Source organism: Peromyscus leucopus, chromosome 3 (assembly GCF_004664715.2).
Source record: "Peromyscus leucopus breed LL Stock chromosome 3, UCI_PerLeu_2.1, whole genome shotgun sequence".
NCBI lineage: Eukaryota > Metazoa > Chordata > Mammalia > Rodentia > Cricetidae > Peromyscus > Peromyscus leucopus.
The window spans coordinates 21,033,423-21,050,449 of record NC_051065.1 but is presented as its reverse complement, the minus strand read 5'-3'; the positions used below and the strand labels follow the sequence as shown (position 1 = coordinate 21,050,449).

General features: G+C 40.5%; 1 protein-coding gene across 11 annotated transcripts in view; it reads left to right on the top strand.

Annotated features, from left to right (window-relative positions):
* Ppp1r9a (protein phosphatase 1 regulatory subunit 9A) overlaps nucleotides 1–17,027 on the top strand; it is a 258,866-nt gene that overhangs the window by 126,076 nt on the left and 115,763 nt on the right. For all 11 annotated transcript variants that reach the window (XM_037203519.1, XM_028869810.2, XM_028869813.2 and 8 more), the window contains exon 3: nucleotides 16,110–16,242. In XM_037203519.1, the coding sequence (XP_037059414.1) occupies nucleotides 16,110–16,242 (133 nt within the window). The remainder of the gene's footprint in view (nucleotides 1–16,109; nucleotides 16,243–17,027) is intronic.

The following is a 17,027-nucleotide window of genomic DNA, read 5'->3' as shown; positions in this document are numbered from 1 at the left end:
GGAGATGCCAGATGGCAATGTGGCTTAAACAGTCTAGGAGGATTATTGTAGTCAGTGTTCTATTGCTGTGAAGAGACACCATGACCATGTCAGCTCTTATAAAGGAAAACATTTAACTGGAGGTTTGCTTATAGTTTCAGAGGCTTGTTGCATTATACTATAGTGGAGAACATGGCAGCAGACGTGGTGCTGGAGACATAGTTGAGAGCTACATCCTAATCTGGAGAGAGAGAGAGACAAAGAGACTAGACCTAACATAGACTTTTGAAACCTCAAAACCTACCAACACACTTCCTCCAGCAAGGCCACACCTCCTGCTTCTTCTAATCCTATCAAAGGTGGATTAAACATTCAACTAAACATTCAAACAAGAGCCTCTAGGGGACCATTCTCATTCAAACCAGCACAAGGATGCACAGAAGTTCTTCAGCATAAACGACTTAATGCTGAATGGATGATGACAGAGGGCTATTAGAGTAGACCGAAGAGTTTCTCACAGTGAGGCAGGGCAGACAACACACTGAGACCTGTCACTCAGAGCTGACTCTGGTTTCTTCCAAAGTGAAAGAGGGAGGCAAAGTTCTGTTCACCCAGCTTTGCTCTTAGCTGCCATGGCTGTGTCAGGCAGTTCGTCTGTGGCAAAGGGGCATTTGAGTCTGTCTCTTCGGGTTGGTTGAAGCACATGGCTCAGGCTCTTCCGTTCTTTATGTCAGTCCAGCGGGTGGGGATGAGTGGGAACAGGTTCCCACAGACCTGAGCTCTTACACACTGGTTGCTGGTATTCAGGGCGTAGGAGAAGACAGACACTACAGGTGGAGTTCCTCAGGCTCAGAGCACCGTGTAGGGGACAAGACTGACGTAGACTCCTGTTTTACCATCAGTTACTCTGTCACAGTTGTGGGCCATTCAGCCCTAACTGACCCCTTATCACTCAGGGTCACATGTTGCATTCAAAGCTCTAGGAGGAGCCAACTATTTTTTATTAATTTGCACATTTAAATTCACTAACAACCACTGAAACACTCCTAAATATTTTACTTCTTCCTGCCAGACACTTCAACCAGATAACCCAATATAAATGTCTTGTCTCTCAGATGATATAATTTTAGAATCATGATGACGAAGAGAAGAAAGAAGAAGTGTTCTTGGCAGAAGCAGAGTGGCCCTTTAAAAATGAGCCTAGAGGCCTTTTCTCAGATTATCTGCAGTAAGATCTAAAATGAATTCCAAAAGTATGTGCCCTGTTTTGGTGGCATGTGGTCCCTGAGATGACACCCAAGACCATGCTTTTAAGTCAACTGTCCTAGAATACAGTCTTGCAAATGATGTCAGCTATGGATATTTAGCTCGATCGTTATCCTAAACTGAGAGCATGTGGGGACCTCCTTGTTTGGAAGTTATTTTACTTTAAACTTTTCCTTAAACTTAAGCAACTACTTAATAATTTCAAAAGTTTCTCATATATTAGCATGCAGTGTTTCAATATCAGTTTTTTTGTGCAAGAATAATGTGTCTCATACTAAACAAGTTATTATTCTTCTGTTTAATGTGGTTTATATGGAAGGTATCAGTGACACATAGATCAGTGACATTTATAACTAACTGTTCATGTTATTATGAACAGAAGATAAAACATGAATGAAACTGCTCTGTCCTCAAGCTTCCTGTAGTCAGCTGAATAGAACCTGTGGGCAATATATACATATATATATACATACATTTATGTGTGTGTGTGTGTGTGTGTGTGTGTGTGTGTATGATGTAGCATAATGTAACATATGTATGGGAAAGGCAGTGGCTTTACCAAACACTACCAGGTAAATAAATACCAAATAACTACCAGTACTATTAAGTACTCGGAGGTTTTGCATACAAGGAGAAGTGAAAACAAGGAATGTGGGTAAAAGTGGATCTAGAGCCAGTGAGCAAATGCCCCTCTGAGTGTTTAAACTTTGATCTGCAGGTAATGGAGAACCTTAGGAGGCTTTCAGAAGTGTCCCTCCCACACCATTACCATCAGAAAGTAGTGTTTGGCCAATACATGTCATGTTAAAAATAGTAAAAGTGTATATAGAGGAGTTACTAAATCACTTAAAATTGACTCTGTCCCTGTCTCCCAGCGCTGTTTCCTGACCCCAAATTACATGATTGGAACCACAGTTCAGGAATGGCAGAATGCAGTGAATTAAGGAACAAGATATCTTAACTACTAGGGATCTGAACAGGCAGGAAATAGGAAATGAGAAGAGCTAGACTCTATTAGAGAGTTAGACTGATTTTGACTATGGGAGTGGGTGGTTGAAAAGAGGAAGACTTCTCTGCTCCCAAGTCCCTGTGGAGAGAAGGCTCCTGTTGTCCTCAAGTCTGATGGACCTGGGAACCTGCCATTTAGTTTCAGGCCCTATCAAGGTATCAAGATGGCCCACGAACATGGACTGGCTGTACAGAATCCGGAGCCAAGGCAGCAGTGATATTTTATCCCTTTCTTTTTAACAGAGCATTAGCTTTAAAAAAAAAAAAAAGAAAGAAAGAAAAGGAAATTCTCAGTGAGCTTTGCTGAATTCTTTTGTGTGAACAGTTTGTGAGGTCATGGAGACAACTGATTTAAAAAACAGTGGTTCTCACAGTATTTACAAAGTCATCAGTTCTTATTACAAGATGTATGAGGTTAGACTTAGTGTTATTCAAGGGTCAGTGATCTCCAGATTTGACCATTAATCCCATGATAATGGGTGTCTTGGCAGTTTTCTCTTTAAACATACCAAGAATAATGTGACAACATCATCTTCCACATGTTTTGATAAAGATCACTGATTGTCTTGTTTCCTGCAAAGCGCTTCTGCCTGTAAATAAGGGAACCTTGAGCCAGTTAAGAGATTTAACTGTGTATTGATGTTTTCAGTGGCACCAAAGAACCCGTCAGTTACATTTCCTGAACTTCTTAGATAAGCCAGAATGAGAGGGTCTGTTTATTTCAAAGGAAGCCAAGTCCTTCCCGCCTTGTGGGGCAACATACTTTTACATTTGCATCATCACAGCTGCCCAGAGTGCAGTAAAGTTCCTTTTACATCTAGTCAGGCTCACCAACTCAGCGTCAGTGTAGAGAGGTGACATCTGACAGTTGCTTTTTAGGCTTCCGCTGCGGTCTGCTTTGTCCAGTACACCATGTCTGGCCTCAGTTTGCAGGGTGTGAAAACCAAACCTGTTTCACTCATGACTTTTACTGAAATTAAAGTTTTCAGGGCTGCTGCGGGGACATCTCTTGCTGCTGGTAGAATGCTCCTCTCACCTCTCTGAGCATCTGGCCTGAAGGAGAGCTTAGGGAATCAGGTGCTCGTTGTCTTCAACCTGCAGGTACGAGTCTCTTTCCCAGAGACCGGCCATGGTTCCTACAGACAAGATTTCAGATAGCAGGTATTCTGTGTTAATTCCACCCTAAAGAGGGCTCAGCTGTGTCCTGTGGACTTGGGTCCTTTACTGCTGCCATCACTGGTGTGGCCCTCCTGCGCCGGGCTGACCTCGAAGAGAGACTTCAGCCCCCAACACCTTACTTTGCTCATTGGCTTTCTAAGACTGATGTCACCCTTGCTCTCTGGCTGCATTACCTTTGCCAGAGTTGTGTGGCCGCATCCCAGCCTTCCCTCTGTTGTGTGATGACTGAGCACAGCACCAGGGGCATTGTCACAGCAAGAGTGGGCTAGCCTCCCACAGACACCCCCCCCTCCCCCGTTTGTGAAGGCAAGGGTTCAGAAAGTGTCTAGCTGCTGCTTTCCTTTGGGTTCTAGCACTGCTAACCCTTTTCATAGATGCCCACTCTTGGAAAGAAAAGCACTTGGCATGGCTGTGTCTGCTGTGTGCTTTTATTCCCGTGTCTACCCTCTGCCCCAAAGCCCCCTCCATGCTGAGGTTCCCGTGCCCTTTTCTCACGCACCACCTTAGCCACAGGCTGTTGATCTGCTTCATGTGTTGGACTTTTCTTCTTGTTTTTCATTTCTACCTTTCATGTGCTTCTAAGACACCACCACTCCCTTCCCCTCCCCTAACTGTCACCAGAGCTGGGTGAAGTCTCTGGTTTTATGGATCCCAGGAAGTGCTTTCTTGCTCACCTCTCCTTCCCTTCCCTGGAGGGGCTTAGCCATTGCCCCTGTGGTCCTCTTCTCTAGGTATAGTGTGTGTTAAAGTCGCAGGCCATTCTCATTCTTAGTACTGAGCTCAGCATCAACCAGGGAGCTGGTGCTCAGTAAGAATTTGCAATGAATTAGTGGGGTGGGATGGGGAGAGAGAGAGAGAGAGAGAGAGAGAGAGAGAGAGAGAGAGAGAGAGAGAGAGAGAGAGAGAGAGAGAGAAGAGAAGAGAGAGAGAATATATGAAGGTCAATTATTTCTAGATCAATAGCTACCACTTAAATCTCAGTAATTTGAGATGCTTATATTTAAATTCTTTAATTCTTTTGTGCCTTTATTTTCCAAGTCACAACTATTTTACATTGGTACATAATATAAATGTATATATATGTTCAATTGAAACTAATTTTTAAAGTACAATGAGTATTTTTTGTACATGAATAAATACTGATGTTTTGTACCCTGTATTTTTCAACTTCTCCCATGCCACTCCTGACCCATTAGATTGATTCACAAGTTGTGTAGGTTAGAGTTAGCACTTTGAAGGACGTTTCCATAAAAACTCTGTCTGCCTTGCTGTAGGACGAAGACATAGGAGTGCTTGTTTCATCCAAGTTGAGTCAAGGGAGGAGAACCAGTAGTGGTACATACTAGGAGATTTTTGCGAGCAATGGCTCATACAGATGGAGTAGGCTGTGCAGGGATGGAACCTACAGGAATAACCAGGAAGCTAGAACACCAATGCAGGGATACATTGTGATTTGCAATCACAAATAGGACTTTTGTCTCCAGGAAACCCAAGCTTTCTGCTCCAGGCTTTTCAACTGATTGAATCATGAATAAAGATTACTAAAGATAATCGCTTTTCCTTAAAATCAACTAATTGTGGAGTTTCGTGTTATCTACAATGTACCTTTGGGATAATTTGTCTTTTTTTTTTTTTTTTTTTTTTTTTTTTTTTTTTTTTTTTTTTTGATGAAGACACATGTCCATTGGGAATTGTACCAAGGCCAAAAATTTACTTCATACTGGCTACCATTTGTTAGCTTGCAAAGCATATGCCTCTGATTTAAAATAAGAGATCCACTGAGTTTCAAGAGAGCATTGCTAATTTCTCATGGAAATGTTTAATTGTTTATAGTAATTTGAAAAACACTAAGGAAAACATGAGCAGTAGCAGATTACCCAGTTCTCTGTTAAACCGTCTACTGGGGTATTAAAAACTCACTAATTTGGACTTGTCCTAGAATTTCATAAGTTTGGAATGATCCAACTCTTTATTATTTGTGAACTACATTTATAAGGACTTAAAATATATCTTCTAGTAATTTAACAACACATATTTGTAGATAAATGGTATTGATTATACTGAATTCTGTTTTTTTATAAATAGAAGATATAGGCCCTTCTGATTATTTTTATTTCATTGAAAATTTCTCGGCCTGCAAGATGGCTCATAGCTGGCAACAGTCCTTGCTGTGCGAGCTTGGCAGTCTGAGCTCAATGTCCAGAGGCCACATAAAAACGAAAGGCGAGCACTGAGTCCACAGAGCTGCCCTTTGGCCTCCTCATGCATCACCATAAACAATTAGAATGGTAGTTAACATATTTTAACTAAGTAATTATTTTTTTCGATTGAATCTCACTAGGAGCTCTGTCTGGTCTGGAACTCAATATGTAAAGCAGGTTGACCTGTAAGTCAGAGAGTTGCCTCTGCTTCCCAAGTGCTGGGCTTAAAGGTGTGTGCCACCATGCCTGGCAATAATAAGTTTTTCAAGAGAAAATTGTTATGTATGTGCTCTTAAGAATACCACATATTTTTATAAATGTGTATGGATGTGTGTGCATACATACATATATATTAAAGATTTAACTTTATATGTTATATTGGCTTTTTGCAGAGCCACTATAACTATTTGGAATTCGAAGTGTTTATATCTTCTGTATTTGATTTTTAATTATCTCTGAGTATAAGATAGTTAGTGCCATATCTAATCCAGAGATGTATGCTTGATATCATCAGGTCTTTCCATCAATGCATTTCTATGAATATATTGAGAGAAATGACAAGTTTCATCATTTCAAATAATACAAGAATAATATTATCAAGGTATATATTAAGAAGACTCAGCAATATAAATTCTTTTTTACTTTTTAATATCTCCACTAACTCTGAACACCATTTTGCCCATTCTTTCTGTAGCTGTTAGATAAGAACTGAGCCTAGAAACTGTTCGCTATGTTGTGTAAGGGAAGGGCTACCTACATGGTAAGTGGATCATGGGGAAGGTGCATTCAGTGCCGCGGCCAGTCGCCACCCCCAAGTGCCGTGGTCATATTTAAGGAGAAGTGGGGGGAGAAGGACTGGAACTGCCTTGGCCCCTCTTGTGGCCCCTAGGGACCAGGCTTTTGGGATCGAGCTCGCTGAGCAGAATAGACAGGCGTATCTACTGATGATTAGTGCACTTGAGCACTATGGACTTGGGTCTCCTGCCTCACCATTGCCTCTAGTGAGGTCAGTGGTCGGGTAGTGTCTCCATCTCTTGACTCTTAATTCTGTGTCTTTAAACCAAGACCAGATCTTTGCAATTATGCTGCATGAGCAGGTGCTTCTGTAGCAGGAATCTTAAAAGTTCTTATTAATAAAATCAAACCTGAGCCAGGTATTGGGGTGAACTGGAAGATCAGAGAACCAGAACAAGCCACAGCTACCTCACCTCACTGGATCCTCAGCTGATCCTGTTTCCTCAGACTGGAGGCCTCTGAGTCCTCATCCAGAATGGGTCTCAGCTGAACTGCTGCTCAAAAGCCTGAAGCTTAACCAGGCCAAATGCTTGACCAGGCCAAATGCTTCTAGTTCCTGGTCCTCACGTCTTATATATATTTCTGCCTTCTCCCATCACTCCCTGGGATTAAAGGCTCGCTTTCTGGGATTAAAGGCGTGAGTCACCATGCTTGGCTGTATCCTTGAACACATGGATTTCTGCCTAGCTCTGCCTCCCGAGTGCTGGGATTAAAGGCGTGTGCTACCATTGCCTATCCTTTATGTTTAATATTGTGGCTGTTCTGTCTCTGACCCCAGATAAGTTTATTAGGGTGCACAATATTTCAGGGAACTCAATACCACCTCATGCTTCTTTAGATGATGGACTAGCTCTTTGTAGCATTGTGGTTGCTCATGTGCTCACCAGTTTCAGAAGGCCCATATTTGTATTTATTTCTCAGATAGCAACAACACAGGAAGGTAACAATAGTGGGAGGTCTTGTCTTTGCAATAAAATACCTTAGATGGAGGATGACATGGATTTTTTTTTCCTCTCTCTCAGAGCCTAGCAGCCAGTAGTGTTTACATAGCTCTACCCCAATTTGAGAAAGTTGGAGATGTAATACCCTACTGTGCCCACAAGGAGGACTAGAAATATGGCTTAGTGTATTAATGTCTTCATAGATAGACTAATTTATTTTTATTTAGCATGGCAGGTAGGTTATAAAAGTGAGCCTAGTGCACATAGGAACAAACATAAATTGACTCCAAGGGCCACAGGGAAGTTTTGATCCTGGGGTAGCCCTGGCTAGCCTGATACTCTTCACTGTGTAGCCTAGGGTGGTCTTAAACTCATAGCAATCTTCTTGCCTCAGCCTGTGGAGCCTTGAGATTATAGATATGAGCCACCATACTCAGCTTGACTTCTTACCTTCATTTTCAGGTGATGTGATTTTTCACATGTGTTAGACTGCTCCACATTTCCACATTACTACTAAGTCCAGGGTTTGTGTCTCTATGTAGATCTGTATATATGAAGGAAGCCATCATACCATCAACATTTTCAGAATGGGGGGGGGTCTCTCACAAATCTTCCTTTGCTAAATTATACTAAATTATCTTTTATCCAGTTGGGAAAATCTCCATGTTGTCCTCCTGACCCTTAACTGAACAGGGAAATAAAGTTTTGGCTTTGCATTTGAATGTATGCTAAACCATGTAGGCATAAAGAGTTGACAAAATTAGTAGTGTGTTAATAGCATGACTGTAAAAAGCATAATGAGTTCAACTAGAATAGATAGACAAGTGTATTCTAGTGATCCATCCTTCAAACACTCCACAGAGTTGCATGTTTATGAGAGAATGTTGAAAAACAAAACCAAAACAAGCAAAAACTTACCATCAACAACAGCTATGAGTGAAGACTTGGTCTCAGAGTAGTATGCAGTGACTAGGAAGGATTGTAGGAGCCAGAGGGGTCAAGGACACCACAAAGAAATGACCCATAGAATCAACTAACCTGGGCTCATAGAGGCTCACAGAGACTGAACCAGCAACTAGGAAGCCTGTATGGCTCTGACCTAGGTCCTCTGCCTATATGTTATGGTTGTGTAGCTTGGCGTTCTTGTAGGGCACTTAACAGTAGGAACAGGGGCTATCTGACTCTTATCTGCTTTTGGGATCCTTTTCCTCCTCCTGGGTTGCCTTGTCCAGCCTAATATGAGAGAATATGCCTAGTCTTATTGCAGCATGATATGCTATGTTTGGTTGATACTCCAGGGAGGTCTGCCCGCTTCTGAAGAGAAATGGAGGAGGAGTGGATGGGGAGGGGGCGTAGAACTAGGAGGAGAGGAAGAGGGATGTAATACATGAGAAAAGAATAAAACAAACAAACAGAAGAGTCGAGAGCTGGTTCTAGACCCCAGCAAGCTGACTATTGGAACTGATCCCTTCTGTGCATAAGGTCCTGAGAACAGGCCCCACTGCAAGGCTGGTGGCCAGGCTCATATGCCAGAATAATATAGACTCCCCACAGCACTCTCGAACTGTAGTTGAAAAGACTTCTCTGACTTAGTAGTTTAAGTGTGGGAATGATGATGCTGTCTATGTGAAATGGTCTAATTGTCAGGAGGATCTGAGCCCACTGTAGGTAAAACTTCAGCTCTATTTCTGAACGTTTTTAAGAAAAGTGTTTCTCTGGCCCCCAAAGTCCATGTAAGCCGGAGAGTATTCCATTTGAAGAGCTTTGTGACAGATAACTTTAGGAGTCAGTATGGGAGGCTAGTGATAGTCAGTTTTGGGCAAACTTTATTCTATATGTTTCTAGGAAGGCAGGTTTTTTCCCCCGATGATATTAACATTTCAATTAGTAGGCTAAAGTGGAACATACTTCATAATGTGCTGCTGCCTTGTGGATAAATTGAGGATCTTCAAAGAAAGAGGAATTCTGCCACAGCTGGTCTTTGGACTTCACCCACAGCACCAACTTTCCTGTTTCCAGCGCGCTTCCTACCATATGGGTTTTGTGTTTGTGCATTGTGGAATCCACTTGAACATAAATCAAGGAAGATACATATCATGTATGCAGAATTTATGTGTGTGTGCACATATCCATTGCTTCTGTTTGTTTGGAGAACAGTGGTAAATAACAGCTTTTGTTGTTGTCTTTGGACCTACTGTGTTTTCTTCTTCGCCTTGTGGGAAAGTAGGGACATTTTTGTTTGTTTTTGTTTCTTTTCTTTAGGGACCTACACTAGACTTAAAATTTGTGAAGCAAACCTGCCCTTACTGACTTCCTACTTAGCATTGTCTTCAGACTTAAATTTTTCATATAAGAATTTGAAAAATGAACATCGTCTTTATACATCTGCCCTACTCATTGCATCAGTTTTGTGTCAAGTTCTTAAAGAGTCGAATAGAATTTGTAGTTTGATCATACCTGAAATGTCTTCTAAGTTATGTAAGTACATATGACACACTATGTATGGATCTGGCTGCTGTTGGGAGCCATTAGCCTTCCAGGTTCCTTAGTCACAAAACCACAAGCTAGGATTAACTAGCATTTATTTGAAAGATCCTAATTAGAAGTCTGCACTCCAAAGATAAGTATTTTAAATCCATTAATACAGCTTACTAAATGAGGCAAGTTACAAACGGTGAAATGAGTGGAAAATTGGTGAATTGGCTTACAAACATCTTAAGTAAAGGGACTCTGAACAGGTGAGACCCGTGTTTCTGGCTCTTGGACTGGTGCCTGGCTGTAATCTTCTCCGTGATCCTGTCTTTGCCATGTAAGAGTCGTGATTGATGCAAATAAGGGGCTGGACACATCCTACTGAAGAATGGTACAGCGGGTTTATAAAAACCTATCACACAAATTACTTTTTGGAATCACTTAAGCACAGAAATTGGGGCTTTGCTGGATTTATGAGATAGGCTTATGTGTCTCTTACACCTTTTGGCTCAGAATGTTTCTACACGTAGCAGAAGTTAATTTGGGGTTTTCTTTCATTGTAATGCAGTGCAAGCTTATGTAGGCAGGAACTACAACCCCCACCTCCATAGATTCTCCATGGACTGTTAATGTTGAATCCCAGCACTGAAAACCATGACCTCCAGTTTGGCTGGCTTCCTTTTGCTGCACGAACCTTTCCCATCATCTGGTCTACACGCTGTTCTTAATGATTGGCCTCAGCAGATTGACCTCATTTCTGGAGGTGGAAAGAGATGCTTGAGATTATACAGTGCAGCCATGACTAGGAGCCCCTTTCAGAATGTTTAACCACCAAAGTTCTTTTTTAAATATGAAGAGGAGGACCGTTGTCCATAGTTTGTTGTTAGTTGCCAATTAGAGCCTCTTCAAGCGAGTACCCTGAAATCTCATGAGGATGAGCTATGATTCTGCTAAGAAAGCGCATGATGAATGGAGTCCATTTGTGGGAGTGTGCAAGTGCCTGGCTTGTCCCCAGCAGTACTGTGCAGAGCCATCTTCTGGAACTCAGCCCGCTAGAACCTGGGACAGTTTCCATCTTTGATCTGTCAGGAAGATTAAGCAGAACCCAGCCTGCAGCTGCAGCTGTGACCTGTGGAAGCATCATGAGAGATGCCTTACAGTTGTGTTTACAGGGCATGTGGGATTTATTTTGACCTGCATTGATTAAAATGTATCACAAGGAAGTAAAAGAAATATGTTACTTAACATTGAAAAAAGCATTGCTGTCTTGAAAAAATGTTGTTCAAAGTATTGAACATGTAAATAAGATAACTATTCAAGTTAGAATTTTATAATAAGCTTGCTCTTACCTCATTCAGTTTTCACAGCCTGGGGTTGCTAGTTCAGAAGTGTCCTTGCTTAGTTTCATTGCAAACTTGTTAATCCTGAAAGCCTGGCTGCTGGGAAGCAGAGATGAGGTCATGTTTTGTTTGCTTTGATCAGGGAACAGAATATTGCTTTTTGGCACAGAATCAAGAGGCCTTAAACTTAAACATCCTTTTGTTTGCTTTTCTCAGTGAAATAACACAGGAACAATGTGAAGGTGACTGAACTAAATATATGTATCTTGATGCTGTTGACTCTGGGGATCCCGGATACCTCTATAGAAAGGGGAAAGGCAGACAGAAATGCCATGATGATGTAGGAATTTCCGATTGTTTGATTGTTATCCCTGTTTTTGCAGAGTAAGATAAGCATAAATAGTACAACTATAACAAGAAAATTGAAAGAATTTTACATTGAAAGACAATGTAGATGGAAGAAGAGATATTTATCTAACCCAATCTTCCTTTCACCTCCTAGGGTCTTCCTGTCCCAGGCAGAATAGAAATTGTGACAAGCAGTGACCTGTTGTAGAATGAGAGTTCATTGTTCTGCACACAAGTAGGAATATTCTCAGTCTACATTCTAGTATTCAATTAGCCATGCGGAGTTTTATTTAAAGGGCATTAAAGGCAATAGTATATGAAATATTAAAAACTCCTTTTAAAGTGAGTTGTGTCTAGGGAAATACCATATTCGGTACTGCCTTGGGAAAGTGCCTCTGTCCATGTTGAATCAAATGCAATTTCATTTTCATAACTCTCTGGGGGTGGTATTATTATTATCATTTCATAAATAAGGAAGCCTAGCCTTGCCAGCTCTCATGGCTGGCAAAAGCTACATAGCTGGGCAATTTAGGAGGTTTTAAATTAGACTAAAATTAGTGCCGTGCCAATATGGTATCGTGGTTGTTGGGAATACAAGTATCTGCAGTGATTTCTTCTGGCCTGATGGCATCTGTATGGTAGTCTTCCATGCTGTTAGAGATGCAGGCCTCTTCATTCACTTACCTGTCTGAGCATGTCACTGTTTGCTAAGCCGTTTTCTCTGCTGGTGAACCTGCAGGTAATTCTTCCCTGTGAGTTGTTAGAAATAGTACTCTAATGAACTTCCTTGTACATCTTTGTACACACTTGTAGGGCTTTCTATGAATCTTTGGATATAACATTAGCTCAATATTGATGTATATTTTCAGATCATTTGTGTGTGTATATGTGTGTGTGTGTATGTCTGTGTGTGTGAGAGAGAGGGGGGGGAGGGAGGGAGGGAGGGAAAATATATGTTGGAGATCAAATCCAGGACCTAATACATTTTGGGCAAACATTCTATTACTGAGCTCTACCCAGTTTGTCTGTTTTTGGTTTATTTTTAATGGGGACTTACACTGTAGTACAGTCTTAAATAAAACTCTCTATGTAGCCCAGGATTGCCTCAAAACTCTTGACCAGTCCTACCTCAGCTTCCCAAGTACTAGATTGCAGGAGTAAGCTATCACGCTCAACTTGAGGTATCTCTTCCTCCTCTCATATAGTTACCAAATGAATATTGTTGTATTTTTCCACAATTCTTGTGGAAGAACATATGATACCTCTTGGCTATAACTTTGAGTTGCTTAATTTTTGATGAAGGTTGCGGTCATTGAATTTTAATTACTTATAGTTCTTTGAGTTGAGAAAGCCCTTTATAGATTTTATCGCAATATTTTAATCCCTGTTTTTTTTTTTAATACCTTCATTATGTCATTTCATTGTCAGGAAGGTTTTTTGTTTTTTTTTTTTGCCTTTGTTTTGTGACACAATTTTACTATGTAACCCTCACTTGGCCTTGTGCAGAGATGCTCCTGCCTCAGCCTCTGAGTGCTGGGACTATAGACAGTGCCACCATTTGAAGCTCTTTAATTTTTATTAATGCAGTGTTAGTACTGAGCCAAGCATTTCTAACTGCTAGGCAAGGATCAGCCTCAATACCCCCAGCTTCTCGGCATTGACTTTTAATGAACCTGTTAGTTTTCTTTAAGACTTCTAGTAACTGTAACTTCTCTGTAGCCTGATAGTTAAACATCATCCTGTTTTGCTTTTGGCATTATTACGGCATATGCAATCATTCTTCTGTATCTGCATGTTTTGTATCAACTCAATGACTGCACACTGAAAATATTCAGTAAAATGCATCTGAACTGTAGACTCTTCCTTGTCATTATTGTCTAAGTGATGCAGCATACCAACTATACATACAGCTTTTACATTTTGTTGGGTTATAATTAATCTAGAGATGGCTTACAAATGTGTGAAGATATGTGTAGACTATACACAATTAGAAAGCAATTTTATATGATGCCCTTATTTGTACAAGTTTTATACCCATGGGTGTGGGAGGTGCTTTAGCAAAACACCCACTAATGCCTGGGGATAGATGGGTATTCATCTTTTCTTCGTCAATATGAATTCTATTTTTGTTAATGATATGAACTTCTGATAATTAGATGGAGATCCAACTCCTTCTATATTGTTAAATACACCACTGTAACTAATTTGAATAGAAAAGGAGTGGATCAGAATATAAAATTGTTAGTACATCTAGGACCAAATTACATTGCTTTAATTAACAAAGTTTTGATGTAAGTGTTTTGATCATGGTTAAGGTTTTTCAGCTAATTAATTTTTAAAAAGGTGTGATTTTGACATTAATTGCCATGAATTTACAAATGACTGTAAACTGACATTTACAGCAAATTTGGAGCAATGATAGTCTTTATAATATTAAAAATTTTAGTTTAGGAAAAATGATATGGGATTATACATAGGGCTTCTATGTTTTATGGAGAAGTAAATCCTTTAACATTGTAATAGAAATCATGAGGCATTTTATAGGTTTTCATTTTTGTTGTTTTCAAAAACTATTCATGTTTTGTATTATAAACTTTAATATTAACATTGCATTACTGAACACGTTAGTTTTAGTTATTATTTGTTGACTTCCACACCTTTTCCAAGTCAATAATAGTTAATCTGTAATAACCAATTCTTACTTTTCTTTTTCAATTATCTATAACGTTTTTTGTCTGCATGCCCATGTAGTTTTTCAGACCATGAGTGAACTAACAATGAAAAGTAGCTGACAGTGCCTAGCACTATAGCTAGCAGTATAGAGTTGGTGAGTTCAAATCTGGTTGACTGAGTGAATGTCAGTAAGTGACCACCAAAAGCTGGAAGTGGAAGATAAAAAGGCTAAGGGAAGTCAGGAGTTTTATAACACCAAGCTCCAGAGTATAGAGATGTGCATTTTAATATAATAATGTTTGCTGTGGTGGAGAAACCCAGGAGAGGAAGTGAGTTTCCAGGAAGCATGAGGTCAAACCACAGAGTGCAATGTGAGAACTGGCCAAAACCAGTCCAGTCAGGTATGGAGCTTCCAAGGACATGGTTGTGAGAAGTGCCGCCCAGGGGAGCCTCACCGTGCTCCCCCTGCCGGTGTGGACACTGTGTCTATACTCTTGCTCTATTCTAAATGAAGAATCACAAATATTCCAGTAACGCAGTTCAGATTTTACCTGGAGTAGCAGGGCCAGTTGGAGGGTGGGGGGATAGATACATTTCCTTCTTTGTTTACCTCCATTCAGTCTTCTTTCTGTTTTTATTACACCTTTTAATTTATTTTGAAAAGCTTTTCACTTCCAGGTTATAAGAGTTTGAGGGGAGACTTGCAGAGCCTTTTCAGACATAATTTAGATTCCTAATAAATTCTGAATTGAATTAATAATGACAGCTTTTATTCTAGATATTGATTGCACTTAGTAATAGATACATTTCTTTCTTTCAAATACTCTTCAGTGTACTGAGTTATTTGATAACTAGTTCTTTTGCAAATAGGCACATTTATTATGGCTGTCCGAAGGCCACACATAGTCTTTTGAATGACTTAAGTTAGAAAAAGACTGTCAATATCTTGTTTTACAGCCTTTGAGCAATATGTTGATAGCTATTTCTTAGAAAGAGCCAATGAAAATTAAATTTAAATCTATATACAAGTAAAATGACAGATGGCAGATGAGAGCAGTTTAGAATGGAAATCAATTTCAGTAATTCTGTGATTAGTATGTAATTATAGCATTGATACGCTACACCCATGGGGCTACTATAGTCCATACCATAGGACAGGTTCACTTTTGGGGTTTGGCAAGATAGCATTGATGTGCTTTACTCTAGTTTGACCAGGAAATAAATCATTGCACTTGTTACTCTATCTTGAATAAATAAAGGTTGATGAATATCACTAGTCGCACACAGCAGTCTATGGCTACTGTTTTCTCTTAAGTTATTGAAATTGATAAAGTGACTCATACATTTTTGATTAATACGTTGCTTTTCTTTGGATTCAATTTTCCTTTTCTTAGCATCTTGATTAATTTTAAATATCAAATGATTGTTAGGAGAAATGCATTGGAAGTTGGGGAGATGGCTTACTAGGTAAGAGAACTTACCGAGCAAGCATAAAAACCTATGCTCAAATCCCCAGAAACCATATAAAAAGTCAGACATGGTAACATGCATCTGTAGTCTGAGAAATGTAGGTGGGCAGAAACAGGAGCATCTGGAGGCTTGCAGGCTGCCAACCCAGCTCCAGGTTCAGCGAGAGACCCTGTCTCAAGGGAATAAGGAGAGTGATGGAGAGAATATCCAGTGTTATCCTCTGGACTCTCTGTGGGCATCACACACTGACACTCCTAACATATATACCACACTCATATCCTTACACACACACACTTATGTGAACACACACATACAAAATTAAAAGAAACAAAGAAGAAATGTATCATAGTAGTTTTTTCATTAAGATATGTAGTTTGGGATACTTGATGGCATCTTCTCTGAATTATCATTTATTTGCTCTTGGCCTTTTACTATAGGTTTTCAACACATACTCCAATGAAGACTATGACAGGAGAAATGATGAAGTTGACCCTGTGGCTGCATCTGCTGAGTATGAACTTGAAAAGCGAGTAGAAAAACTGGAACTTTTCCCGGTGGAGCTGGAGAAAGGTACAGCAGGACTCCAGGGCTTGTGTCTCTGTGTCTCTGCAAGTAACGGGGAGTGGCATTTTCAGACTGTAGCTTGTTCCTAAGAATTGAATGAATTGTATATCTCCCTGAAGTTTACCAATTTCAAAAAGATTCATTGCAGATTTTGAGTAGATAATTTATTAAATGACTCCCTTATCTCAGCAGCTCCCAAACAACCCAGTTCCTTAATCTATCAGGGATGGTGGTGGTTCAGATGGGAGCTTGCTGGCTGGTTTATGTCAGCTTGACACAAACAGAGTCACTGGGGAGTGGGGAGCCTCAGCTGAGAAAATGCCTCAGTAAGATGGGCTATAAGCAGACCTATAGAACATCAATTAACAAGTGATGAGGGAAGGCCCAGCCCATTGTGGGCGGGGCCATCCCTGGACTGGTGGTCCTGGAGTCTATAAGAAAGCAGTCTGGGCAAGCTGTGAGCAAGCCAGTAAGCAGTACCCCTCCATGGCCTCTGCATCAGCTCCTGCCTCCAGGTTCCTGCCCTGTATGAGGTCCTGTCTTGACTTCCTTTGATGATGAACTGTGATGTAGAAGTGTAAGCCAAATAAACCCTTTCCTCCCTAAGTAGCTTTGGTTGTGGTGTTTTGTCATAGCAGTAGTAACCCAAACTAGGACAAATTGGTACCAAGATCATGAGGTATTGCTGTGACAGACCTGACCGTTTATTTTTGGGAGGGTTGTGACAGGACTTTGGAACTTTGGTCTGGAAAAGCAAGAGTAACCCAGACTAAGATGGTGTGTGTGTGTGT